The sequence below is a fragment of the Channa argus genome, chromosome 22 (genome assembly GCF_033026475.1).
Source record: "Channa argus isolate prfri chromosome 22, Channa argus male v1.0, whole genome shotgun sequence".
Lineage (NCBI taxonomy): Eukaryota > Metazoa > Chordata > Actinopteri > Anabantiformes > Channidae > Channa > Channa argus.
Window position 1 is genome coordinate 6,542,602 of NC_090218.1, and position 25,893 is coordinate 6,568,494.

General features: G+C 37.7%; 3 protein-coding genes across 3 annotated transcripts; 1 reads left to right on the top strand and 2 right to left on the bottom strand.

Annotated features, from left to right (window-relative positions):
* Positions 1–3,042: 3,042 nt before the first annotated feature.
* On the bottom strand, positions 3,043–13,254 carry nf2b (NF2, moesin-ezrin-radixin like (MERLIN) tumor suppressor b). Its single transcript, XM_067492187.1, has 17 exons — positions 12,942–13,254; positions 12,552–12,667; positions 11,670–11,795; positions 11,131–11,253; positions 10,914–10,997; positions 10,259–10,327; positions 10,010–10,092; positions 9,636–9,711; positions 8,265–8,402; positions 7,935–8,009; positions 7,728–7,841; positions 7,502–7,624; positions 7,020–7,237; positions 6,429–6,531; positions 5,851–5,981; positions 5,474–5,768; positions 3,043–5,059 (listed from the first exon to the last, which is right to left on the bottom strand). The coding sequence occupies exons 2-17, from the start codon at positions 12,639–12,641 to the stop codon at positions 5,012–5,014; spliced, it is 1,896 nt and encodes a 631-aa protein (XP_067348288.1). The 5' UTR covers positions 12,642–12,667; positions 12,942–13,254; the 3' UTR covers positions 3,043–5,011.
* A 1,636-nt stretch (positions 13,255–14,890) lies between these two features.
* On the bottom strand, positions 14,891–22,420 carry LOC137108041 (ADP/ATP translocase 3-like). The gene is made up of 6 exons (XM_067492316.1): positions 22,330–22,420; positions 19,444–19,675; positions 17,744–18,230; positions 17,520–17,660; positions 17,265–17,389; positions 14,891–16,741 (listed from the first exon to the last, which is right to left on the bottom strand). The coding sequence occupies exons 2-6, from the start codon at positions 19,552–19,554 to the stop codon at positions 16,694–16,696; spliced, it is 912 nt and encodes a 303-aa protein (XP_067348417.1). The 5' UTR covers positions 19,555–19,675; positions 22,330–22,420; the 3' UTR covers positions 14,891–16,693.
* Positions 21,767–25,428, top strand: mettl27 (methyltransferase like 27). The gene is made up of 6 exons (XM_067492317.1): positions 21,767–22,154; positions 22,866–22,999; positions 24,149–24,277; positions 24,627–24,762; positions 24,875–24,967; positions 25,077–25,428. The coding sequence occupies exons 2-6, from the start codon at positions 22,880–22,882 to the stop codon at positions 25,277–25,279; spliced, it is 681 nt and encodes a 226-aa protein (XP_067348418.1). The 5' UTR covers positions 21,767–22,154; positions 22,866–22,879; the 3' UTR covers positions 25,280–25,428.
* Positions 25,429–25,893: the final 465 nt, after the last annotated feature.

Sequence of the window (25,893 nt, forward strand, 5' to 3'; positions counted from 1 at the left end):
AACTAGATTCTATTAAGTGGTGGTTCTATTGTTTTGGTCACCCTATTTAAAAATGAATAAGGGGGCCTTCAGGAACACCCCTTATTATAATGCAGTCCAGTACAACTCCACTAACCATTTTGAGCTCAATAATAAACAGAGAGTAGAATATCACCTTCCACAGTTTCAACTTGTGGAAGCACAACGCAGCAAACTCACATCAGCAATTCGCCAAGTCCACACAGTCAGGACCACAATGACCAAACGGTGATGCACCTGCACGAAGAGATGATGTGTGGTAAATGTAAATGTGCTACTTATATAGCGCTTTATAATGTTCCTTCTCACTCACCCACTCAAACACTGATTGCAATGCGAGGTGCTAACCTGACCACGGGGAGCCACTTGGGGTTCAGTGTCTTGCCCTAGAAAACTTCTCCACAGAGCCAACGGGGGAGTCAAACCACTGACACTGTGGTTTATGGACTAAGTGACTTACAAACTTACAGCCACCCAACGATGGTGTGTCTTCAGACCAAGACCAATATGACAATTACTATAGTTAATTACTCATTAAGTGTAAATCGTAGTTGTAAATTGTAGCTTTATTTTTTTAAGTTTGACGGGACAATACCAATCTCAGAGAAATGCAAAACCAACAATTGTTTGGCTTCTATGGGGAAGAAGGGAAAGAAATAAAAGTCAGTTTTGGCAGGCAAACGGAGGATAGATGGACTGAATAAACTGTGAAAATCAAGACAGGGGAATCCTAACAGGCTGAGTTAGACACACTCGCACAGAATCCACTCTGCAAGTCTGAATTAATGAGGAAACTGTGAGCTGAATCTCATCAACCTGCAGTTTACATTAGACACAGTATTCTCATCTATTAAGAACATATTAAAAACGTACGTACGAGCTCCATCAGAATAAATCACACCTCTAAACAACAAATGAGGGTTTACGCAATACTTTACAAAGTGCACAGTGTTTCTGATTGAAACCCTCATTTCACTCCTCCCATTATCACTGGCCTCAAATCTTCCTTCATTACACAAATGACTTCAGCAGTCAAGATTTCATCATCATCGAAAGGCCCATTTTCCTCCTCCACTATATAGTCTAACAAATCACCAACGCACACTGTAGGACAGTCATCAGAAGCATTTGACACCATACCCTCATAAAATCATGCACAATTTCTTTCATTTCTTTGACATTTACAAAAATATTTAGAAAACGAACCCAACTTATGAAAGCCATCGTGTCTCTTTCATACTAAACTGAAACTAGATTAATACAGTGTACTAATTACACAAAGTCCCATGAATCACAACATTTGCTGGGTCACAGCTGTAAAAATACGTTTTTAACTACTTTTACTTGTTGAAAAGCCAAAACACTAAAGTAATAAAAAATCATTGCAGTCATACTGTCAGTGAAACACTGGCCTCCTCTTTTCTTTTTTTTCTGGTCCCTCGTTTTGCTCTCAGGGGCAGACTGGTTTCAAAGATATCTCTTCTGTGGCCTGAGTTGGAAAATAGGGGAATGTTCAGTCTTGCCTGTGACTGGTTAAATAATATGGCTATGACCTCTTTTAATCAAAATTGTCAAAACCCAGCGTTTCAACTTCAATTTTTAAAATGCAATATACTTGTATTTGCACACTATTACAGAAGAAATAAGGATTTCTGCACTGATAATAAAACATTTGTAATAAAATATTATCAACAGTCAACAGGAATGTACTCAGGCATCAGTCCCTGCAGCAGCTCAGCTTCCAGCTCATTCACCAGGCTCCGGCTGCCCTTTGGTCTTAGCTCTGCCACCATGTGCCTCAGTGCTCTCACCTCTGCCCAGGTGTCAGGGGTGGTTTGCTTTGTGGTCAGCTGTGCTCAGTTGATCATTAGACTGCGGGTCTGCAGTACATTGATCTCTGTACCCCAAACCAACAGCCACTCTTAATTCCCAGCTTCATGTGCCAGTCGAACGTCTTTTTCATAAAGTCTTTAAACTTTGGTGGCTGATTGAAAGGAAAATAAAGGCTGCCCTGATGTCTTGGAGTTACACCTGTATGTTGACAGTGTTTATTAAAACACACTTATCTCAATGCTGAGAACTTTACTTGGTTCAATCCAAGTCAAACACGAGCAAATCCCTTTCTTTTAGTTACGTCCTTTCCCCTTTCCATATGCATTAATACAAAGCCTGCCCACTGCTATTATGTTGAGATTTAGCTTTAACCTGACTGAATTGTTATACTTCACCTATTGAAGCCTGTTGTTCTGAAGGGTAAAAAAAAAAACACACACCTCTGCACTCTGCCCTCTACTGGTACACAAAATATTCAAAATTAATTTGGAACTACAGCATTTTCAGGGTTAAGATGTGTGTGCTTCTATCAAATACAAAGCAGCACTTTTGTTTAGATTGCTGATATTAAACATGATAAGAAGCCAGGACTTAATCAGATCATTTAAATACATTTTTACTAACAGGAACAGATTATTTTCTGCACTATATTTTGTAAAAATCCATCTAGGCCCAACGTTCCACACATCCCTCATCTTAGGACACATGACTGTCTTGTCTGTGCAAGACCACTGGAGCTGACTACATTGTTGACCTGTCATGAGGACAGGTAGAAAGTCTTTGAGAAGTGTAGATATTTAGCATTTATACTTGGTAATTGGGGCTTAATAATCTTAGTTTTATATTTAATATATCCACATTTTCTCCAACCTGTCATCTAATGTGACATGTGCAGATCAACACCTTGATCTAGCTTTTAAAAAGGTGTAAGCAAGCTGCAACCATTTTGTTAGTGTTGAAAATGCAACCAGACTTACAGTATAACCACAGTCTTTTGACAGATTTGGAAAAAATGTGGACACTGGGGTAGATCATCAGAAATTCAGATAGACTCCCGTCTCTGCAATTCAGTCACTAAATAACTTAACGTGCATGTCTTTGGACCGAGGGAAACCCACAGAAGAAAAAAAAACACGTAAGCTCCACACAGAAAGGCCACAGGCAGCAGGTGGATTTCACTCTCCACTCATGTTAAAAACTGAACATCTTTTTTAATTAAAAATAACCAATATAATTTAAATGAGGGTCTGGTGGCAGTAGGTTAAAAAAACTACTGCCACATCCAAGTGTGGAACATGTTGCGATCCCTGAAGGGACAAGCCAAAAGCCCTTAAACCAATAGTTCAATAACCTAATTGTACAGAGAGGGTCTCTGGAGAGTTTTACATGTAAGTTCACTGATATTTCTTTAGAAACTTTATTTTGCTTCCACTCATATTGAATAGTCTGCATACTGTAAAAATGTAAATGTCCAAATGTAATACTTGAGTCTAACTCTCATATACATTTTCACAATTTACCATTGCTCAAATAACTTTACAATTAGTAGAAGATCAGACTGTGTATATAAATAGATGTATTCAGGTGTATATTATAAAGCAGAGTGGATTTCTACGGTATTAAACCAGTAGCAAAAAGAAAAGGCAAACTAAAGTAAAGAGAAATGTGTTAATGGAATAAAAAAAAAAGAATATTTCTCACTCGAGTACAATAACATTTACTCAAAAACTAAAGTTAGCCTTGCCCTTAACTTAGTCATGATGGCAATGATTGGTGAACCAACCAATCATTGTTCAGTCTATGCTAAAGTGGTACAAAGAACAAAAAATACAGAATCTCTGGTGGAATATCACACATCCAACTGCTCTATGTTGAGGTTATATTGTCAGGTCACTCATTTGAATACTTAGAAAATGCACCCAGTGCTGGTAAACTGTAATCATGTGAATAACTAATAGACTCATCCAAGTTGAAAAGTAATAGCCCATCAACAAAAGGTAAACATTAATGGATACCATACTGCATATCTCACTGGAAAAATGTGATGAAATCCCACATGCAGTGATTGTCTCCAATAGAACCCTGAGAAGAAAAACAGGAAAGTCCTCGATCTGGTATTCTCTAAAAAGTCAGGGTATGAAATCAACTCCAAACTTAAAGAAATCCTAATGCAAAGACACATGAAAACAATGATACCGAACAAATTCCTACAAACTCAAAAGCATGTGAATTAAAAAAAAACACCACCATTTAACACACCAAGTGCAAAACACAAACTCGAAACGGCCGAGTCCAAGCTTTTACCGGTACACTACATTTCTATCAACTACTGTACCGTGATGATGCACTAGAAACAAAAAACGCACTTGCGTGCAGTTGTCAGTAAAAACTGAAACAAGCAATTTAACAGTAACATAATGCAAATTTGAGGACAAAGGTCAAACACTGAACAGTTCACAAAGCGCCACATGTTGACAATGTCCCTGGACACATCTGTTTGGCAAATATGGACTCTACTTTGCTTAAAAAGGCTACTTGTACAATTTACTTTTATGAATAACATTAAAATGTTCATATTCTAGATGTGTATCATAAATTAAAATTAACTGTGTTCAGAGCAACATTCAAAAGTTATGACTCATCTGGCCATGTGGGTTTCTTGCTGTAACCTTTTTGCTGTACATTTGAGAAAAACTGACTGACTAATTCAACATACACAAAATTGCTATTTTGTTTTCCCCAGATTAAAAAGATTAATTTACCTAAATACATGTAATGCAAAAGCTTTGGCTGGAAACAGTCTCAACATTTTAAAATTAATCCCTGTCAAGGCACTTAAGTATTTTACTTGTCTTTTATTAATGGCCATCTTACAACTAATTTTGCCTTAAAAACACTAAAATAAAAACACTACTGCATTCATCTATCAGCACCATATGCTGAAATCTGTGTTACAAATAACAAACGAAATGTGGAGTGTCCTGTACTGTAGCAGATTGTACTTATGCAGGAAGTTAAACTAGTGTGTGTTTGTTGGTCAGGATGGAGTCAAAGTCACTGAGGCAAAGCCAAATGTATGTGAGTCTTGTCATGAAAAACTCCAAAAAGCACAAAGTCACAACAGCTGGAGGCCCTTCTTCCTCGCCTTTTAGGAGTAGGATCACACTTCTTCAAAGAAAGCCATCTGAGACATGTACGCAGAGTTTCGCTGCAAAACAAGACAAGAGCAGTGTGAGCGAGACGCAGAGGAGGCTGAAATAAGGTTGATTAAATGTTTGATCATACACTGAAAAAGTAAAATGCACGCTAGTGATTTTATGCTGTAAGCAGACAAATAAACAGCATAGATCAAGTATATTTTCGTGTTTTGTCAAAGTTTGTTATTTTTGAGGAATGAGACCCATTTTGATCAAATGCACAATTAAAGCCCTAATTTTAGTGTGATGGGCTTTATCTTTTTTTGTAGGCTCATCGTTCACCCTTCAGTGATCTTGTAATTTTGTTAGTTGTTTATTGGTTTAGTTATAAAGTCAAAGACATTCTATCCAACCAGTAAAACCAATAACTTTAATAACATGACCAAGAGGATTTGGTAAAAAAAAAAAAAAAAAATCATACGTACGTTGCTGTGAGGTACATAGACCGGCTCCTGGATGTAACCTCTCGCCTCACTGTGGAGTCCGTAGAAACTGGCCTGTTGCTGTTGCTGCTGCTGCTGTTGCTGCTGCTGTTGTTGTTGTTGTTGTTGTTGTTGTTGTTGTTGCTGCTGCTGCTGATGTTGCTGCTGTTGTTGTTGTTGTTGTTGTTGTTGTTGCTGCTGCTGTTGTTGTTGCTCCTCCAGCTTCAGAGACTCTATCTCTGACTTGAGCTCCTTCAACTGATCCTGCAGGTGTTTACTCTTCTCCATGTACTCAATCCTGTATCAGTATCACATGACAGAATATAAACAAGCAGAGCCCAAACTGTACATTTTTCGCAAAGATTTAAAGTCCAGCTCACCTCTCTCTCTCAATCTCCATAGACAGCCGTTTCATGTCAGAGTCCTTGAAGTCGAGACGCATAGATTCTGATTCATAGGAAAAGCCGGCTGCTTCGGGAGGAGCAGGTGGAGTGGAGTAAGCGGCTATGAGCTGGTTGACAAACAGATGTCAAGTAAATAAATATGCTCCAACATAAAGGACATGTAGCCCTACTACTTCACCATCTGCTGATACACAATGACAGAAAGTGATGACAGACTGAAGTTAATGTCCCGGGGAAGAGTTCTTCCCCTAAAATAATAAAATATTTAAAAACAGTTGCTTGTGTTCAGTAATGCACATTACATTCCTGGTTTCAATTTTCCTGTTTGTGGTCGCAATTTTCTGGCCAAACTGTTTTCTGCAATGACAGCAGCTCATTTTTTTTGTAGAAGCTTTGTTAGCTAATTTCCACCTATTTTGACTACTGTCAGTTTCTAGGAAATAAACCCACACCTGAAGTAGACATCAATCAAAGAACGCAGTGACTGGCCTTAAATAACCTGGTTTTAAGTTTCAGAAATATTCAATAACCAAACAACGCCATCGTTACTGTACAGGGTATGTTGTTTTGGTGATCTCTAGTAGCTTCTGTTTGGCTCGGCGCTCAGCATCCTTTGCCTCAGTCAAGTCCTGCTTCAAGTGATCTGCCTCCTGCAACCTGAAACCAAAGTTTTGGTTATTTCGCATCTGATAAACAAACCGTACAGAACATGTATTTTTACTTATTCTGGAAACAGGAGCAGATAGTAAGTTCTGATGAAACTCAAAAGCTAGATCTTTATTTCTAACTACACCTGTTAGAGAAACAAAATGAATAAATGCAGCCACCAAATGGGAGAAGGTTCAAACCATGTTTCTAAAGGTATTGTATAAATTCTGACAATCACATTAAGAAAGCCTGCATTGAAAGGCGACAAATTATCCTGTTTCACCAAGATGTAAAACTGAAACAGAGCGCTAGATATTGGTGTGGTATTTTTACTGGAGGGATTTTCTGTCCTCCAGAGAGGAACAGATCAGGAGAAAAACAGGTGACTAGAAAAAGCTGTAACAAAGAACTTTACTGGCCAAACCACAACTCCCACTTTCGTCTATTATACGCAAACGCAAAAACAATTATGTAAATAAACCAAACATTTTCAGGACCTCCTTTCAGACTGTTCCACCAGTTTAACAGCCAGCTGCTCTGCCTCCCTCATCTTCTGCTCCATCAGCCTTTTCTCCTCCTTGGTCTTCATGGCGGTGACCTCTAACCTCTGCCTCTCCTGCTCAGCCTCTGCAGCCTTGTGGGCCAACAGCTTGGCCTCCTCTTCAGCAATCTGGGCCTTCTCTGCCAGAAGGTCTGCCGTCTCCTCAGATCGTAGCTAGAGAAAATGCAGTATAGAAGTTTTGGAAAATAATTTTTACACCCGAGGATGGGTTTAGCCTTATTTTGATGGATGAATCTGGCCTCAAAACATTAATAACATAGTTTTAATACCACAAAGTTGTGATGTTTTCTATCATTTATGTGGCTTTCTTTTAAGCAAATAACAGAAATGGAAAGCTTAGCACCTAAAAAGGAACACAGACAAACATCTAGAGTAGTCAAGACCTACAGTAACTGGTGTGATAGATTAAGCTCTCACCAGTGCCTCGTTGGCCAGACGTGCTTCGTCCTGCAGCTGGAAAAGTCTTCGTTCCATCTCTTCTTTTGCTCGCTCCGCTTCCTCCCTCATCTGTTTCTCCCTCGCCAGGATTTGACGCTCCATCTACATGGAAGCAGACAAACACAAATAAAGTTCAGAAAACCAATCTAGATTCATACAGACGTACTGTACATCCAGGGAGCAGTGACAGCAGTGCTCCACCAACCTTCTTGCGAGCCTTCTCCTCCTTAGCTTGAGCCTTCATCTGCTGCACTTCGACGGAGTCCACCTTCCTCCTTCTCATGAATAGATCGTGATTGCCGATGCACAATTGCAAGATCTGGAAACGCAGGAAATATAAGGCAGAAAGTTTGACTATAAAACTATAATTTGTTTATAGTTGTGTATTTAAATGAACGAATGTTAAACCAACCAGCTTGTTGACACGCAGTTGAGATGAATAGAACTTGAAAACATCTTTCTTCTTGTCCAGGGGTTTTATTGTGAACTGCAACATGGGAAAATTAAAGAATTCTCCACTACTGATAACATTTTTAGTATTGTTTCGACAGACAGCACACACTGATACTTTTACAACACTACAGATAACTGCGTATACTGGACTAAAAACATTTTATTAAAAACAGCATTACAAATGTGGAATTTAACACTCAATTGAGCGAAACAAATACAGCAACACACAGGAAACAGTATTTATACAGTAGACAAAGCTTGCAAAAAAGGGGTCATTACTTGTATTTACCTCTTTTTCACTGTAGGAGATATTACGGATGCCGCCCCAAGGAAAGGACTTGTTAGGGTTAAGTTTGCTGTTGGGGCTGTAGATGTGAAGGCCCTGAGCATCCACTCCAAGTAACAGGTCAGTGTCCCTCTTATTTTGCTGTCAAATTGATGCATAAAACAGAAATGTACACCAACGTGAATTGAATGTTTAAAAGGACAAATTTGGTCATTTTCTAAAACAATTGTATTTTCAACGGTCCCCAAACGAATACTAAAACCAACAATGAAATTCCTTAACTCGTGGGTAACGTCCGTTAGTCCGCAACCTGGGCTAGTTTATTCATCTGTGACTTAATAAAATATTCCTTCTAATGCTTTGAGTCGCCATTAAATTTCCAGCTGTTTGAGGTAAGCCACTAGACTGTGCATGCTCGAGATCTCTGGCCATCATATGCAATTCAAATCAATTTGGGGAATATTTCATTAAAAAATTCCAAACACACATGTGGACAGAAGAAACATGTCACCACTGGAGAATTGTGTCAGGCTGATGAGTTTTTAAATCTTTTTTGGAGAACAAATGACGTTTACAACACAGATGAACAATTCCCGGGTGCAAGCTAGCAAACAATAAATGAGAGTAGTAATTATGGTTTTAGTGTCTGTGTGGGCCATTGCTGAAAATACTGTACAAAGGTCGAAGGTCAACGTAGCTGTATACCAGGATGTTTTAGAGCAGTTCATGCTTCCTGCTGCTGACCAACTTTATTGAGATGCAGGTTTCATTTTCCAACAGGACTTGGCACCTGCACACACTGCCAAATCTACCAGTACCTGGTTTAAAGACTATGGTATCCCTGTTCTTGATTGGCCAGCAAACTCGCCTGACCTTAACCCCATTGAAAATCTATGGGGCATTGTGAAGAGGAAGATGTGATATGCCAGACCCAACAATGCACAAGAGCTGAAGGCCACTATCAGGGCAACCTGGGCTCTCATAACACCTGCAGTACTTCAGGAAAAAGGAGCCCAACTAAGTATTGAGTGCTGTACATGCTCATACTTTTCAGTTGGCCAAGATTTCTAAAAAACCTTTCTTTGTATTGGTCTTAAGTAAGATTCTAATTTTCTAAGATACTGAATTTGGGGTTTTCATTAGTTGTCAGTTATAATCATCAAAATTAAAAGAAATAAACACTTGACATTCATTGTGTGGAATGAATGTATACATTATACAAGTTTCACTTCTTGAATGGAATTAGTGAAATAAATCAACTTTGTGAAGATATTCTAATTATATGACCAGCACCTGTAATTTACAAATGACCAAAGTGATCATTTAAGAGTTCATTTTTATAAAAAACATTACAGTGAAATAATTCACACTCACAGTTATTGCAAAATAGCTGACTCCATACATCTCAAGGTCCTGAGCAATCTTCAGGTATTCCATCTCTGCTTCATCCCTGTATGGAAAAGAGAAAACATATCAAACCATGATACAGATTCTAAATCAGGAACACTCACTCCTGGTCCTCAAGAGTTTCAGCCCTGCTTGTTTTCTACCTATTCCTTCCCAAGTCACAGGTGATTACTTCTTCCAGCAACACACCTGGTCTGGATAATCACCAGAAGGTAAGACAGGCGTAGATGGAAAACATGCAGGACAGTGACTCTCGTGGGAGAGTCAGGAGTGAGTATCCCTGTTCTAGGTCAACACCTTTTGTAAAAGTAGTATTTCACTATACACGCCATCAGTCCTACCTGGCAATGCCTCTGTGTTCTGCATACCAAGCTGTGATCTTCTCTTCCCACATGTCAGCTGTCATCTGATATTGCATCAGAACCTAGAAATTCCACACAACAATAAGAAAAACATCACATACTGTGTGCACACTCATAAACATACACAAACACAGTTCAACTACTGCAACAATAAAGCACATAAATAGGACTAAACTATTTTAAGATCAACACACTGTTCTAACTTCTTCTGTGGTCATGTGTACTTACTCTTTTTGGTAAAAGTTCATCTTGTGCCAGGAAACCCGGTTTGTGAAAGTTTGGGTCATAGTCCCCATACTATGATTAAGATTGAGAGGAAGACAGTGAAGACCAGTTAAACTTTACAGCATATACAAGTTCAACCGAAACCAAGACATGTCTTTGAGCACCAGGAGGACCCCACGTGAATAAGAACATTTCTCCCCAAGTGCAAGAAGTGTCACACATTACAAGAAAGTTTATGTTTAGGTTATAAATATGGAACAAGGTATGTCAGTATGTTTAAAACTTGTTTCTGCTGTCTACATTAATCTAGGTGTATGTTGCATAAAGCAGAAAATGTGAATTTCAGCTGGAACTTAACAGCATGTTTTGAGATAGAGGTTAAGTAGGAGGGGTAAAGCAGCAAGAAATGACAGTAAGGAACCATTAACCAGTCATTCCAGGAATTTGCAATGCCATGAATAATCGATCGACCCCTTGTAAGTTATGCTCAACCTTGCAATTTAATGCATCATAAAAATACAGCAACATGCATCAGACTTTATTTTCAAATTCTGTTGCAAAATAAGCTATTTGGCAAAATAAGCAATCTTTTTTTTTTTTTTTTTTTTTTGAAGTTCCAAACTCCTGGAGGGACTGATTAACCCTGCATTGCTCTTACCTTGGCTTGAACTGCATATGATGCCAGAAGTACAGAAGCTTCAGGGGAACAAAATATCTCTTCATCTAGTATCTGTTTTTTCACCTAAAGAACAATTTGAAGACGTGTATGAACATGTATTGAAGCCAGTTACATTTTTTAGGGTTTTCACATGTGAACATAAAATGTTTGCATTATAACAAAATAGGCCCAGAGGTTGTTTAAAAGCTGACGTCACCTGTAAGAAGAAGAGGTGCTGAGTGATTTCTTGGACAAGTTCCTCTTCTACTTTTTCTGGGAAGAATTTAGCCAAGAAATGACATGTAATGGGAGAGTCTTTGGGAACATCTTGGTCTAGAACCTTAGTGAACAAAAAACAAAGTAGACAAAAAGAGCACAATCCTTTGTTGGTCACAATTGTCATGTTCCCACCTTTTCAGATGTGAGGATTAGCTGTCTTATGACTCTAAACTGAAAGTGTTTGGGTTTGAAACAGTTTGTCAGACAAAACAGTCTGTAGTTGTCACCTTGAATTCTAAAAACTTGTGATGGACACTTTCTCTAATGTTCTGACATTTTATAAACAGAACAAATTATTGTTTAAATAAGAAATATTTCATTTTAACTGAGTATGAAAAATAATAGCCATTTGCAGCTTTATAATCTTTCATGCAGATGAATTGTAATGTTACCCACAATATGTTAATATTGCATTTAACATCTTTCAAGTTATGTGCTATTTCTGTTTCTAATCTACAAATGCAGTTTTCCACTCACCTGTTTCTCGGGTTTCAGCCAAGCATAAGTGTCCTTTACTGTGTACCTGAGCCCAAAGAACCAGGTCTCCCTCAAACCAATAGTGCGACACACCAGGTCAAACAAATCTTTACCTTTCCACTTCACCTGAGGAAAACAGTATATGATAATGAGGCCAGTGAGTTTAGATGATGAAAGGTAATGTGTTGGTTTGCAGCAGCTGTCCTCTTGCGCATATATAAAAATAAAGGAACTCCGGACTAACTCAGGAAAGTTCTACCACAACTTTTAATAGATTGCAACAAGACATGAAGATATGAAAATGGCTCAAATCCTTTCAATTTTCTAAGTAAAATAAAAAAGGTACCTTAAATAATAGGCTCAGAAAAGCCGGCACACCATGACTTTACCTTTTCTTGTTTGCATCTTTGCGCCAGTTTTCATATAATAATAAACCTAAACAAACCTCAAAGATTTGCCAAAACTGCTTGAAGACCAAAGATCAAACATCAAAATTACTGAACATCAGTGGAGGGAACAGACAAGTCCAAGCATTCACATGCTGGCATGCTGTCATTAAAACAAAGAGGGAGCAAACCAAATACTTGTAATGTATGTACATTTTTCGTTTATGAACCATTTGTTGAGCTAAACTAACCATGTGTAACTTAATCATGTGCATCTTGCAGGTTTTTAAGACCTTTTTACCTCATTGTACGCAGATTTACATTATTTGTGTTTACTGACATTTCAAGCTATTCTTCAGGGAATGAATCTGAGATGACTCTACAAGTCACTTCAAGCTTATACATGCAAATGCATACAATGTGTAATGATCGGGAAAAATGTTCATTTCAGACGTGAAATGTGTTATTATAATGTGCTGACGAAAGAAATCCACACCTCACAGCTGAACTCCATTTCAGCATCCATTGTGATAACTTTGACTTTGAAAGTATTTGGCTGCTTCTTCTTTAATCCCAGGATAGACATGGTGAGGGTGCTGTTGTCAAGGAAACCTGGAGGAAAAGAACAGAAATAAAATTCAAACTAGTATCAGGAAAACGTGGCATTTTGCAAGTGTTAAGGTGAATGCAACAAGTAAATGACACGTTCTGGTGTTAAAATGTACGATGTCAAACTTTAGACAAACACACCATCGTTCAGACATTTAAATGTCCCTGGAAATAATAGCTATCAGGTGATTTAGTTACTAAGTTTCTTAGGAGAAAATAAAAATAGGTTGCTTCTTTATTAAAACACGCGTTTAAAAAAGTAGAGGAGGCCCATTACCAGGGAGTAAAGTTATAAACTCCTGCCGTCCAACAAGGCTCAGTTCTGGACTCCAACGCTATCGGATATCACCGCAGAGCGCTAGCTTGGCAGCTATGCCACGAAAACGGCCCAAAACGCGTTGTAGAAACAGCAGAACTTATGAGAACTTTCCATGATGAAATGCACATACCCAACGACTTTTGTAACTATTACACCTGCTTCAGGTAACACCTGAAAACTCTGTTAAACGCTCCAACTATGTTTAGGTAAAGTGGTTAGCTTGCTGTTAAAAACACAGGAGTTTCCCCAAGAGATTTTTTTTTTTTTTTTTTTTTTTGGAGTCGCTCTATAGCAGCTTGGCGAAATGTTACTGCGCATGTGCAAGGATTTGGAAGCACGAATGCTACCTTCACGTGGTGGTGGAAATATTGCCGTTCGATACAAAGGCCGTGGAGTCATACACCGATCAGGCATAACATTATGACCACCTGTGCATTTTAATGCAATCCTATATAGTGGCTCTGTCATAAATTCTACTTTTAAAAGGTTATAATTAAGCAGTTTTTAGGTTAAAAACGTCAGAAAAAAGGCAATTTCATTCTTGTGAACAGCAGAGGGAACCATCAGTGCTTCTGCAGTATTTGTTCTGGTTTAGTATAAATACGGATTTTATGTATTTAGGTTATTATTATATTACAAAATTAAATCTCAATCTGCCGAATATTAGCAATTTGGCACATTTAACATTATTGAATTTTGTTGGCATAAAATTCACCTTTACAGCAGCGTAGGACAATTTTCATATTGTTGCAGCATTGACTTTCCATTAGTGCAAGTTTGTATTCAGTTCTATAAATATTTATATTCCTTAGTTAAAGAAGTTTTGTTTATTGCTTGCGTTGTTTTTTTCCCCGTACGAACATGATTTACTACCCTTGCACACTAAACAGTCTGAATTTTATATATGTTAGGTAAATAAACAGCTAAAAATACTTCACTTTTCTTGACCTTAAATCTTTAAAATCAGCAGAATTCAACATGGAAATGTTAACTCTGCAATATTCTTGTTGTCAGTAAATACAATTGTCCTTCTTCAGATTGTGTGAAAGACAAAACTTGATTTTCAAGCTCAGTTCTTATGCAGCATGCAGGACATAAAAACAGTGAAGACATAGAAGTCATTTCTTAGTTACTCTATTTCCTGAAAAGTTTTGATGTTGTTTAAAATCACAATAAAACAGAATGCAATTATATGCAAGTAATTTAAAACCTATTTTAATGTGGAAAGACAAAGTATTAATTTTTTTAAACATTTGACAGTTTTGAAAATAGTACTAGCAACATGTCTCATGTTTCCACCATGTTGCATCACCTCTGCTTACAACAACTCTATTTACCATCATTTGGGAACTGAGGAGACCAATTGCTTTAATCTTATAAACATTTTTTTTTTTCATTCTGGCTTGATACAAGATTTACATGCTTTGTTGTATTTTTCACCTCACCAAATAATTTCAATGGGTGACAGGCAGACATAGGCCACAGTTTAGCACCTGGACTCTTTTACTGGGGGCCAAGCTGCTGTAATATGTGCAGAATGCTTTGTTGTGCTGAAATAAGGATGTTTTTGCATCCTCATTCATTTTAAATATCCAAATGGAATGGCCAGTAAGTGTATATTTATTGTCTTTGTATGGTAGAGATTTAACTTTTGTTTGTTGATGCAGCAACAAACTGTTCAATGACAACAGTTTTCAGAAGTGTTTTTTAGCACTACAGAATCATGTTTTATTTCATCATCGTGTCAAAATCATTTAATGGTCCCCATAATGAAAACCTTATTTCTTTGATGAACTTCAACCCATCCTTGTAAAAGACTCTCTTGCCTTCACTGGTATGCTGTTTTTACAAACAATCATAAAACCAAACAAAGTCTTTCTAAAATACAATCAAAAATAAGTTTCCAATGATTTGAAAATAATTGTATTTTATTTTTATTTCGATTTCACACAGCATCCCAACTTTTGAAAATGGGGTTTCAACAAAGTATGCAGATCAATTACACAGTGGATACATTAGAGATTTTCAAATTATTACAACAAGAGCTGTAAGACAGAATATCATGAAGGAAAAAGAAAGCACGCACTGTAATCTAATACCCAACCATACTCTGCAGCTGTGTCATTTGTTTGTAGGCAGCTTTCTGAGAATCTCTTTATGCTGTGCATCCAAAAAGGAGGACATGTGTCTGAACAGTCCATGATCTCGAAGTGGAACTTCTCTTTTTTCCCCATCAAGCTTCTTCACTGTAACATTTCCATTAGTTAGTTTCATTTATTAGATGTTATTTAACCATTTAGGCATGAAGTGAAACAAAGTCTCAAGTTTCAACAAATCTCTAGGTTTAAAAACAGATTAAAAGATAATGATACCTGGCTGATACAATACCCAACATTTATTTCAAGGAAGGAAAGCATCAGAACATTAAAACCAAACTATAACATGAATTTAAATATCATAAATGGCCCAAATTTATGAAAGTGCTGAGCGTGTAAGGGATAATTTTGTAGTAACGCATGATCTGCGAAGATTTGGCAACTTTTTATTGCTGTAGATCATTGGCATACTCTTAATCTATACTGTTTGTTGAAACTTTGAAGTCAATTTCACAGTGAATGTGCCAGATAAGCAGTGAAAAAGAGGATGAATTTGCTACCAGACTCTGCAAAAATAATGTCTGTCCAGTTTCATATCCTGTTTAACAAAGTTTAGAGTTTGAAACTGTCAAGATCTCAGAATTCTGCTAGAAGCTTGTTAATAGCTAATTAAGTAATACACAATAACAGACATTTAACCAAATGTGCTGCATATTTAATCTGGAACTTGTACTGATCCCAAATGAATTGAAACTTGTGCACCACTTTGTAAATGCTTTTTTAAAGATACATGTTGTACAGTTATTCTACCTTAGAAATAAAAAAAAGCTCAGTATTACCATGTTAGTCATGTCCATGATTAGCGTATGTAAATTTTCATTCACAGCATCATCAGGATGATTTTCCTTTTGTGTACCGGTTCAGCAGTACCAGAGTTAAAATTTTGTGTATTGCTTTTAGTTTCCCTTTGGGTGCATTTGCTTCCCTGTATTATTTCTATATTCCCATACTACTATTCCTATATACCTTAGGAGCTCATATCCATTCAGCAGTTAGTTACATGTTTACTCTTTGGTGGTCAGACATGTGACTTCCAATTACTGTTAGCGTCAGCCATGACATAAAATTCATTTCCTGTGTCACAAAGCCTGTTAGTCGTGCCACACAAATCTCACATACCAGCTATTTGTACATGGTGGCCTTCACTGTATTAGCATCCAGTGGTGTGACATATGAAAACTGAGCTTGTAACCAGGTCTCTGCATTTGCAGGTATAAAACTTTGTCTTAGTTGACTCTAAAAGTATAATGCAACCCCAACCCAAATTCCAGACCATTCATTTATCATCTTTCAGCTTTATATTCTGGCAAGGAGGGAGACACCACATGGTTGTTAAATTATGCTAAATGTTTTTTTTTAACCAAAGATGTAAAATACAAATGAGTTAGAGTATTTGTGAACAGGTCAGTGGATGTGTTGTGTGTTTGGGTGTGGTGTAGCTGAGAGTATTGATGAGACAAATCACAAACAAAGAATGCCATCAGTTGACAGACCAGAGGAAGTGGATAAAAGGATCCTGCAGGTCTAATTTATTAAATTCCAATCACAGACTGCTCAGGTGTACTGCATCTCTGGTGAAATCTCACCTCCACTATCTGACTTCTGAAAAGAAAAGCATCAATAACAAAAAAAGACAAGACAGGGCCAGACCAACCTTGTCTTCTAAAGATATAGTTTGTAACTGAACTGCAAATGCAAATTGGAAAGTTTTCCTAAAGAACATAACTGCAGCCAGATGTTTTCTGTTACCATAGTAAGGACCACACACAGGACTCTGGAGTTGAATTCTGTTCTGTAGATCACAGTCCAGTGCTTTATACACCCAACACTCTCATCCTGTCATTAGATCCTTACAAAAACAGAATTGCTTTGTCGTTGTTTTTGGATAGATTCAATTTTTAGGATTTTTTTTTTCTCTTAAGTGCTTAAGTGGGTTTCTTTAACAGGAATCACACAGGTGAAGACAATATGCAGCATGTAAAAGGAAAAAGATGCACAGCCTTCAACCATTGTTCACAGCCAGTGGTGAGTCACTATAGTTTGTTTCAACTAATAAGACAGAATGTAAAGTGCTACGTTACAACATGAAAAATTAGAATATTTTCTTTAGCTCATCATACAGTACCAGCACAAAGGCGCCACCCGTGCCTCTGAGCATGTTGGTCCAGGCCCCTTTGAAGAAAGTTTTGCCACCCTCATTACGTGTAATCTTACGCCAGCAGTCAATAGTACCGCAGTACATGATGTCAGCTGAGAAAGATAAGTAAGAGCAGGTAGAAAATGTATCAGTTCTATGTCTAAGGCAACTACAGTATACTCTAACAGAAACTGGACACAATAGTAATGTCTTTTAATTTTCCATGTATACAAATGAACTCACCTCCTTTGAGTCCGGACTGCATCATCATACATCTACGGACAGTGTCGAAGGGGTATGAGATCAGGCTGGCAACACATGTCACAGTCTGTGCAATCATCCAGCTCACAACTATATGGGTGTTCTTGGGGTCTGGGAGCATACCTGTAAAGACAAAAATAAAGATTATGACATGTGAGTTTTGGTGTCTTTAGATGAAATAAATAAATATGTCAAACACAGCGTACCTTTAGCTGTGTCATAGATTCCAAAGCATGCAGCCCTATAGATGATAATGCCCTGCAAAGACACAAAGAAGCCTTGGTACAAGCCTCTCACACCATCAGACTTGTAGATCTTCAGCAGGCAGTCTCGCACACCCCGGAACTGTCTTTCAGCTTGAGTTTCTCCCACATCAGCAGCAAGACGGGTACGGGTGAAATCAAGGGGGTACACAAAACAGAGAGAGGTCGCTCCAGCAGCACCACCAGAGGCCAGGTTACCAGCAAAGTACTTCCAGAACTGTGTGTGCGGGTCAATGCCATTAAGAAACAGTTTTCTATACTTGTCCTTGAAGGCAAAGTTGAGGGCCTGGGTGGGGAAATATCGAATGACATTGGCAAGATTACCTCTCCAGTAGGACTGGACCCCTTGCTCTTTGGGAATACGGATGAAACAGTCAATGAAACCCTTGTAGTGCTTATCTAGGGTAATCTGATTATTGGCATGCTGGACCTTAAATAATGACAAAGGAAGAAAGAACACAAGTAAAATAAGGAATCCCATCAACTCCTGAGCATATGGAAATCACAGCACCTTTTTGTTGTAACCTTGTTACATGTTAGAACTGCTGCAAAATGTTCCTGGTATATTGGTCTAACTTAACATTAAGAGTTAGATTAGCCATCATTTGGGTCATCAGTTACAGCCAGAATACACATTGACCTATGTGACGAAGTTGGGAGCCCAGTAAAAATGTAAAATAGTTTCAGACCAATTATTAACACAATTTAATCGAATTTAATTTAAAAAAATGCAATTGCTTTGTGTAGTCTACTATCCTTTATTTTAACCAGTCTTTTTACTCAGATGCCGGGGGGGCTGACATAAGCTACGGCATGATCATGAAAATCAACAAGTTTAACATAAAAGAACAAGAAAAACGCCATCTAACAAAAATATGTCAAATTGAATCATCTCTTGCTCCTTGTCTACGTCAGACTGAAAGTCGTCCAAAAGCCCTGATTCCTGTGCAGAGGAGCAAGGATAAGGAGAGACTGAGGTCTTTTAGCGGACAGACGCAGCCTCATATTGGATGCTGCAGGTGACGCATATTTATCGCACGCGGTATGTGTACAATGTAAAAATTGTGTACAATGTAAAAATTGCTTTTGCCAACAAATACCGCATTACCCCAAATTTGATGGGCTTTTCGGTGTCGACATCAACGTAACGTTAATACAGTACGCTAACGCTATATGATTTCTCCCTGAGCCTCGGTGTCGCTTCTGTTGCTAGGAAGCATCTGCGTAAACAGGAAGGAGACTAAAGGTTCGACCAGGAGCTGCGTATTCGTGGTAATCTTTCGAAAAAAAAAAGAAATTTCAGGGATTCATTTCCATTTCAAAAGGGACCCTTTCAGCGAATTGTTACTACAATTGGCTCTTTCCCCTCGCAGAGCAGTCTCTCGCTCTCCTTCCCCCAGCAGCCGTCTCTGGGATAAGTTAAGTCATTTATTTCTTAATTCCCCTCTTTCCTCCTCATGGCTGCACTTCAAGGCGAACATAACTCTACACGTGAAATTGGGATAGTTCTCGTCTTCAAAAGAAGAACAGGTTATTAGAAACACATTAAAATTGTTATGTCTTGTTAGGAAAAGCTAACCCACCACCTTCAACCAAGTGGAGTCCATACATCAACGCCAGTGCACCTGCCGGCAGAGTTTTACCTGGAGAAGTAGTTTCACTCTCTCAATCGGTGCGACGGCTGTTTCGGAGATGGTGGCGGCGAAGCCGGCGGTGAGAAAGTCTTTGGCGAACGAAACAGCGTGTTCTCTCATGGCCCCAAGTTCTCGGTGAGCCTTTCTCGACTCAGTAGCAGATCTACAGACCAAACAAGGAGCCTCCACGTCCCTCACCTGGTTGCGATGGTTATCGGATCTTCCTCTCGCCGAGGGACGACTTTTAAGGGAGCATCAATAAATAATTGTTTTAATGCACGCCATATGCCATAACCACACGGACGCATTTTGGATTTCTCATATGTAAATATTTTATTCTAGTGACTCCAATTAAATATAATAAATTACTTTTTTCATGTCACAACACATGGACAGTTGTAAGTCGTGTGTAAGTATTTTTTTCCAGTAATTCCGTAACTGGTCACCCCAATGAGAAGGTATTAGAACTTTCAGCACCATGAAAAGAAACTCAGTCTGAAGCCAAAATAAATCATCACCATGTTATGGTCGTTTCATATATTTTGTCACAAAGGAAGCTGATCTAGCTGTAGCAAATAGACAGATTATACCTGTGAGGGATGGAGTTTTACATCTGCCCAGCTGTTTATTATTGTATTATTGAAATGTCAGTGCTGCCAAACTACAACATATAGCCAGACTCTCTCTGACTCCATGTATTGTTTTCTTACTATGACACGTCTTATGCCATACAGAATGGTACCCTGTCAGCATATGATGATGAAACACTCTTTCTAGATTTCTCTTTGCTTCAAGATTAATACACTAGGGTGTCTTTGAAGAGACAGTTTAATGCTGTATTGAAATGCTGGAGTTTAGCTGAAGTGTACTCTACTGTGCAATTAGAATTTTGATTAAATTGTAAGATTCTTTGCATTTTTATTGCTAAAACCCCAAAGTGATTTCTTTCTTTGTTTGGGTTCTGACGAAGGCCTGCTAGTGTTAAAAAGTCAGTAAAGTCTCCTGTTCTTTTGTCTCTCCCTCAGGCAAAATTGTAAGACATTCACACTCTGGGTCATGTGACTAATGATACACATACCAACAACAACCCACAGGGGACCATTTGATGCCACTCAATTACTCCACAGAATTTATATGCCTGCCACTCTGCCTAGATAAGTGGTAAAACATCCTCAAAACCCCCCTTCTAAAGGAACTGAACAGTACTGAAGCTTTAGGATGACCTTGAGCTGGACGATTTAAAATACCTTACAGATAATTTCAAAGCATTTAAAAATCAAAGATGGCTTCACCTGCCGGTCTTATCTTTGATATGACATTGAGCAAAACTAATATAGGAACATGATGAAACATTTAATCACAATACAAGTGGTCTTAATGTTCTGCCCAGTCAACATTTGTTGAGAAAACTGATAATGTTACTTTTGCTATTAATAGTTGAACTGTGTGTAACATGCAGTGATGATTTCAGATGTCCCAAATGGCCAGGGGAAAAACATATAAAGGGCAGCTGACTGATCATCACTGGGCCCCTGTCAGCAGAGAACAACAATGCATGTTTAGAAATGTGGCTACATCCCCAATGACGGGTACAATTTTATAGGATGATTCAGAAAATAAGGAAAACAAAACAGAGGTGTTATTGGATTTGAAACTTTATCTCTTCCATTTTATCCCTAGATTTTGGAGGTTTGGAGCAAAGTTTTTACTGAAACACATGCTCTAGCTGCATATTGCAGAGGATTTTATATTGTCTGTTCTTACTGTAGTTTCTGTCTCTTCCAGCATTCTTCTAAATGATACAATATGTTATGTTTTTTTAAGAAATAATGATTTCCCAATAGACTTTAATGAACCATAAGGTTGATTTCCAATTTGTAACAAATGTTTAGTATATAATAGGCTGGATAGCACATTCTACAAAATGTTAAACAGCTTTGGGCATAAGGATTAAAAAGAATTAGAAAATAAAATTTCATATGAATCATATTTAATCAATACACTTGGTTTAATTGCATAAAAGCGTATGTATTCTAAGTACAGAGAGTAGGATCAGGATTACAGTTTAGGCACAAGACAATAAAATAATCTAAATATAATGTAAATAAGCAAAGTAGTGAGTGCTGTATCAAAATGAAATAACATCAGCCCAAAGGAAGGGTCTACATTGTTCTCTACCAAAATGGGCATTTTACTGTATTATAACAGCATCGTTTTTAGGACAATGTATCTTATGTTTTTCGTTATTACATATTTTCCCACATACAGGTCACCCTGGAGAGCACTTGATGTTTTTCTAATTTTTTTTTTTGGTACAAAAAACCCCACTTCAGCTCTTCAGCCGGCTATATCTTAGAGGCACTTAAATGGCACGTGCTTAGATTATCAATAAAAAGGCAAACATAGCTGTAGCATTGACTTTCTTTAGTGTACGACTCGATATGATGGGATTTTGATCCGTGTCATCGAGTAATCTGTTTTTGAACAAAACGTATATTGATAAAATGACATACAGTTACGGATGCTGTGTATTTCTACATTTTCAATGAACGCAACGTGACGTCCCCCGGAAAAGTCCTACGTTAGCCAATCACGAACATGCAATCGTGGATTCATGGCGGATTGCTTTGTAGTGTGAACGCTTCATTTCTGCTGTTTACTTCGAGATACAGCAGAAAATTAAAACGTGACAGCTCTCTAAGAACTGTAAAATCCTGTCTGTGAGTATAACAAATCACGGTGCTATTTTATGGCGTACATTAATCTTTAAACACATAAATCATTTCCTCCAACTGCGCTTCCTGAATCGTATTTATGCTGTTTGGAAATGAACTGAAAACAGGAGGCAGCAGATAATAGTTACTAAGGCTGCAGCAGACACGGACAGTTTCAAACCTTTTCAAAAACGAGCGCAAGCTTCGATTTGTTGATAGATCATGGCTCAATCAACACGCCAACCCAACAGAGTTGCACTCTGGACCCGAGAAATTGCAGGCTTTGGCCGTACGTAGTGACGTGTTTACGTCAAAAACAACGTCAAACACGTCAAAACAAAAGCAATACTACTTGTAGTAATTCAATAAAAAACTGTATTAATTCATACCTCACAAAAAATTATTAGTTTAGATAAAGAATAACAGTTACTCATTCACTAAATTTAAGATTCATTTATTATATTAGTTGACACATTTAAAGAAACGTTTAGAACTCTACTTTTTTGTTTGTAATATGTTATTATAAATACAAAGGACCGTAATTAATTAAATTACTTTTAAAAAGGTATCGTATTTTGTACTTGTTAGATTGATTAAAGAAAGACAATGTGGGGCCCCAAAATACAAACATCTATAATTCCTGTATTTCAAGATTTAAACTTACATGTTATGATAAATGTCCTGACTGTATAATTTCTGTTTCTTTTTCTCTTTGAGTGGGTGTTTATATAATGTCAGCTGTCAACAACACATTTGAACATGTGAAGGCAGTTATCTTATCAGCTCATAAAGATACCACATCAAGGGATAAGGTCAATTTCTACAACTCCTGGGCAGAAAACTATGACCAGGTGAGTTAATTGTCATATCAGACAAATATTGTCAATAAAAAATATTTTAACACAGTTGAATTATAGGAAAATTACTCTTAGTAGTGTTTTTATTAAGAATAAAAAACACTGATATGAAAAGAATACAGTGCAAAATATACAGTGGCAGGAAAAGGGAAATACAAATACAGTCTATGTAATTAATATCATAAATTGTTTTCCTATCCAAAGTGAATACATCATACAAGCATTCAGTGTAGGCTAGAGAAATGTTTGTGAACCCCTATGAAAATCCTCCAAAGCCAGTTGGAGTCAGCAGTTAGTAAACCTGGAGTCAGGTCAATGAAACAACATGTGTGGTGTGGGTCAAGACCACCTTGACAATCCTTTGTTACACATATGTATGGTATAAAAAGGGACTTCAAACCAACATGAAAACATCATCCTAAAGGTGAAATCTAGCTGAGGGTGAATCAGGAAATCATTTACATGCACTTAACCGATTTGTGGCTGATTTGCTGCTTCTGGGCTTTGATAGTTTGTTTGGAAAATTGGTTCTCAAGTTTATAGAATAATGTCAGGGTGGCGTTTAATCAACTGAAGCTCAAAAACTTTAGGTGATGCAACACTGAATAATATATGGCTAAGCTGAAACAGTTCTGTGAGGAAAAAAGATGCAAAGTTGTTCCTATGCATATGGTAGGCCTATACAAATTAATGTCAGGTCAGGTCGGGTTAGGTTTCTTTATTCATACCCGTAGGTAAATTAGTTTTCCAGTACAAGAGAAAAAATAGAAAAGAAAGTGTCATCCAATCATACACTGCTCATGCAACAATACAATTCAATAGAACAAGTGTTTCAAGTGCTAAGTGAAATTGGCTACGGCAGCACTGAGTTTGTTTTATTTATAAAACTATGGCTTGACAAAATTATTCACAATCGAGCCATGATTGCTTTCCTCATCCTGAAACAGTTATACATATTTTTCTATATATATATTTTTAAATATATAGATATTTTTCTTTTGCTCCTGTATATCATGTTTATCTGACTATTATAAAAAAAGATGTGCAATGCCCATCTCAATCCCTCCCATGTCAAGTTCTTTTTATACATAATAAAAATGCTCAGATACTAGTTTGTGTTTTTCTTGAATCTTGTTTAAATAGGATGTGGCCGTTCTGGACTACCGTGCACCTAGTCTGGCAGCAAACAGCATCTCCTCCCATTTCAGTGGTGATCGTGACGCTGCTGTTGTGTTGGATGTAGCCTGTGGTACAGGACTGGTAGCCAAACAGGTAAAGCTCACAGACACTTTATGTTTATTGTCCACAATGAACATAAAGAACTGAATTACAAGAGTTAACTACACACTTTGGACATTCTTGACACCATAATACTTTATTAATATTTGACCAAAACCTGGCTTTGGAAAATTTTTGGAGAGTTTTTTTTTTGTTTTGTTTTTTTTACAAAATCCTGATTGTCGCAGTAACTATGTGTTAATATCTAGTCTGTTTTATTTTCAAAGACAAGCATTTTCAGTGAATCTCCCTAAATTTCTTAGGGTGCTGTCCTTGTACGTTTTGTATCATTTTAACTTGTATTTTAGGCTTTTCCCTAACAACCAAACATCATCTTGTACAGATGAAGAGTCATGGATTTACACATTTTGTGGGTATTGATGGAAGTGAAGCCATGTTGAGATTGGCCAGAGAGAGCAGGGTGTACCAGGACCTGAAGAAGGCCATGCTGGGAGAGGAGCAGCTGCCTGTCCAGTGGGGTATTTTAATACATCATTTGTTCACCTAGATTGTTTATCGCTGTGATTAAGTAGTAGTGACAGTAGTTGTAGGTGTTGACCGCTATGATCTTTTCCTTGCCTTTTTTTACAGATTTATTTGATGTGGTTGTGATGGTTGGAGCACTGAGCATTGGTCAAGTCCCAGCTGGTGTGGTCAGACAGCTGTGCAAGTCTGCCAAACCAGGTTGGTTTGATGCTGTCACAAGTTTGGTTTGATCAGGGTCTCTTTACTGTACAGCAGATGAGTTTTAGTCACTCTGCGAAACTACTGCACTGTCACCTGTTTCCACTAGGTGGCTGTATTTGCATGACAACCAGAAGTAATCATGAAAATCAGGAGTACAAAGCCATCCTGGAGCGTGAGCTGAAGCAGATGGAGGAAGAGGGGCTTTGGAGTTGTGTAGAGGTCACTGAGGTGGCAGACTGGGAGAGAGCTGTGTCTAAGGAGGAGGAGGGTTACATATCTGGTGCTGTGTACCTCTATAAGAAACTTTAACGTAGTGCAAAAAACTGTCTTTACTCAACGAGAAAATGTTAAGATGACCTGCATTTCAAAATAAATGTGAGGATATTTTCACAAGTTCAAAATGTCAAACTGCATTCACAGTTAATGCAAGTTTAACACATTAAATACTCTTGATTGAATGTTTCTGTTTTATATTTAACAATATCCATGATACACGGGGCGACTGTGACGCAGGAAGACGGAGCGGTTGTCCACCAATCTTGCAGTTGTTGGTTCAATCCCTGGCTCCTCCAGTCACATGTCAAACTGTTCTTGAGCAAGACACTGAATCCCAACTTAGTTGCTATAATATACATAGCAACTAAAATATACTTCACATTGTCTTGTGGATATTTAGTAAATTCAATAAATTAGATGAGAGATGAGAACCATGTAAGATATGTCTGTTTGCTGTGTATTTAAATGTAACCTACTAGTCGAACAAACAGCTAAAATAATGTGAATCATGCACCTTTATAACTTGAAATGGGTGGCAGAAATGTAATCTGAAACTGCCAATAATTTGATTCTTAATGATCAATCTCCACCTCAATCCATATAAAAATATAAGGCCCTCTTAATGGTGCTAGAGTAAAGTCAGTGGA

Excerpts from the sequence above, each read along its gene's own strand:
- LOC137108041 (XM_067492316.1), bottom strand. The coding sequence starts at position 19,554 with ATGAGAGAACACGCTGTTTCGTTCGCCAAAGACTTTCTCACCGCCGGC. Across the intron at positions 17,661-17,743 it reads AATCTATGACACAGCTAAAG|GTATGCTCCCAGACCCCAAG; the intron begins GTACGCTGTGTT and ends TTGTCTTTACAG. Across the intron at positions 16,742-17,264 it reads CGGGTGGCGCCTTTGTGCTG|AAGTCAGATAGTGGAGGTGA; the intron begins GTACTGTATGAT and ends TTTTCTTTTCAG.
- nf2b (XM_067492187.1), bottom strand. The coding sequence starts at position 12,641 with ATGTCTATCCTGGGATTAAAGAAGAAGCAGCCAAATACTTTCAAAGTC. Across the intron at positions 11,796-12,551 it reads AAATGGAGTTCAGCTGTGAG|GTGAAGTGGAAAGGTAAAGA; the intron begins GTGTGGATTTCT and ends TGTTTTCCTCAG. Across the intron at positions 5,060-5,473 it reads TCTATGTACCTCACAGCAAC|CGAAACTCTGCGTACATGTC; the intron begins GTACGTATGATT and ends CTTGTTTTGCAG.
- mettl27 (XM_067492317.1), top strand. The coding sequence starts at position 22,880 with ATGTCAGCTGTCAACAACACATTTGAACATGTGAAGGCAGTTATCTTA. Across the intron at positions 24,278-24,626 it reads CAGGACTGGTAGCCAAACAG|ATGAAGAGTCATGGATTTAC; the intron begins GTAAAGCTCACA and ends CATCTTGTACAG. Across the intron at positions 24,968-25,076 it reads GTGCAAGTCTGCCAAACCAG|GTGGCTGTATTTGCATGACA; the intron begins GTTGGTTTGATG and ends TGTTTCCACTAG.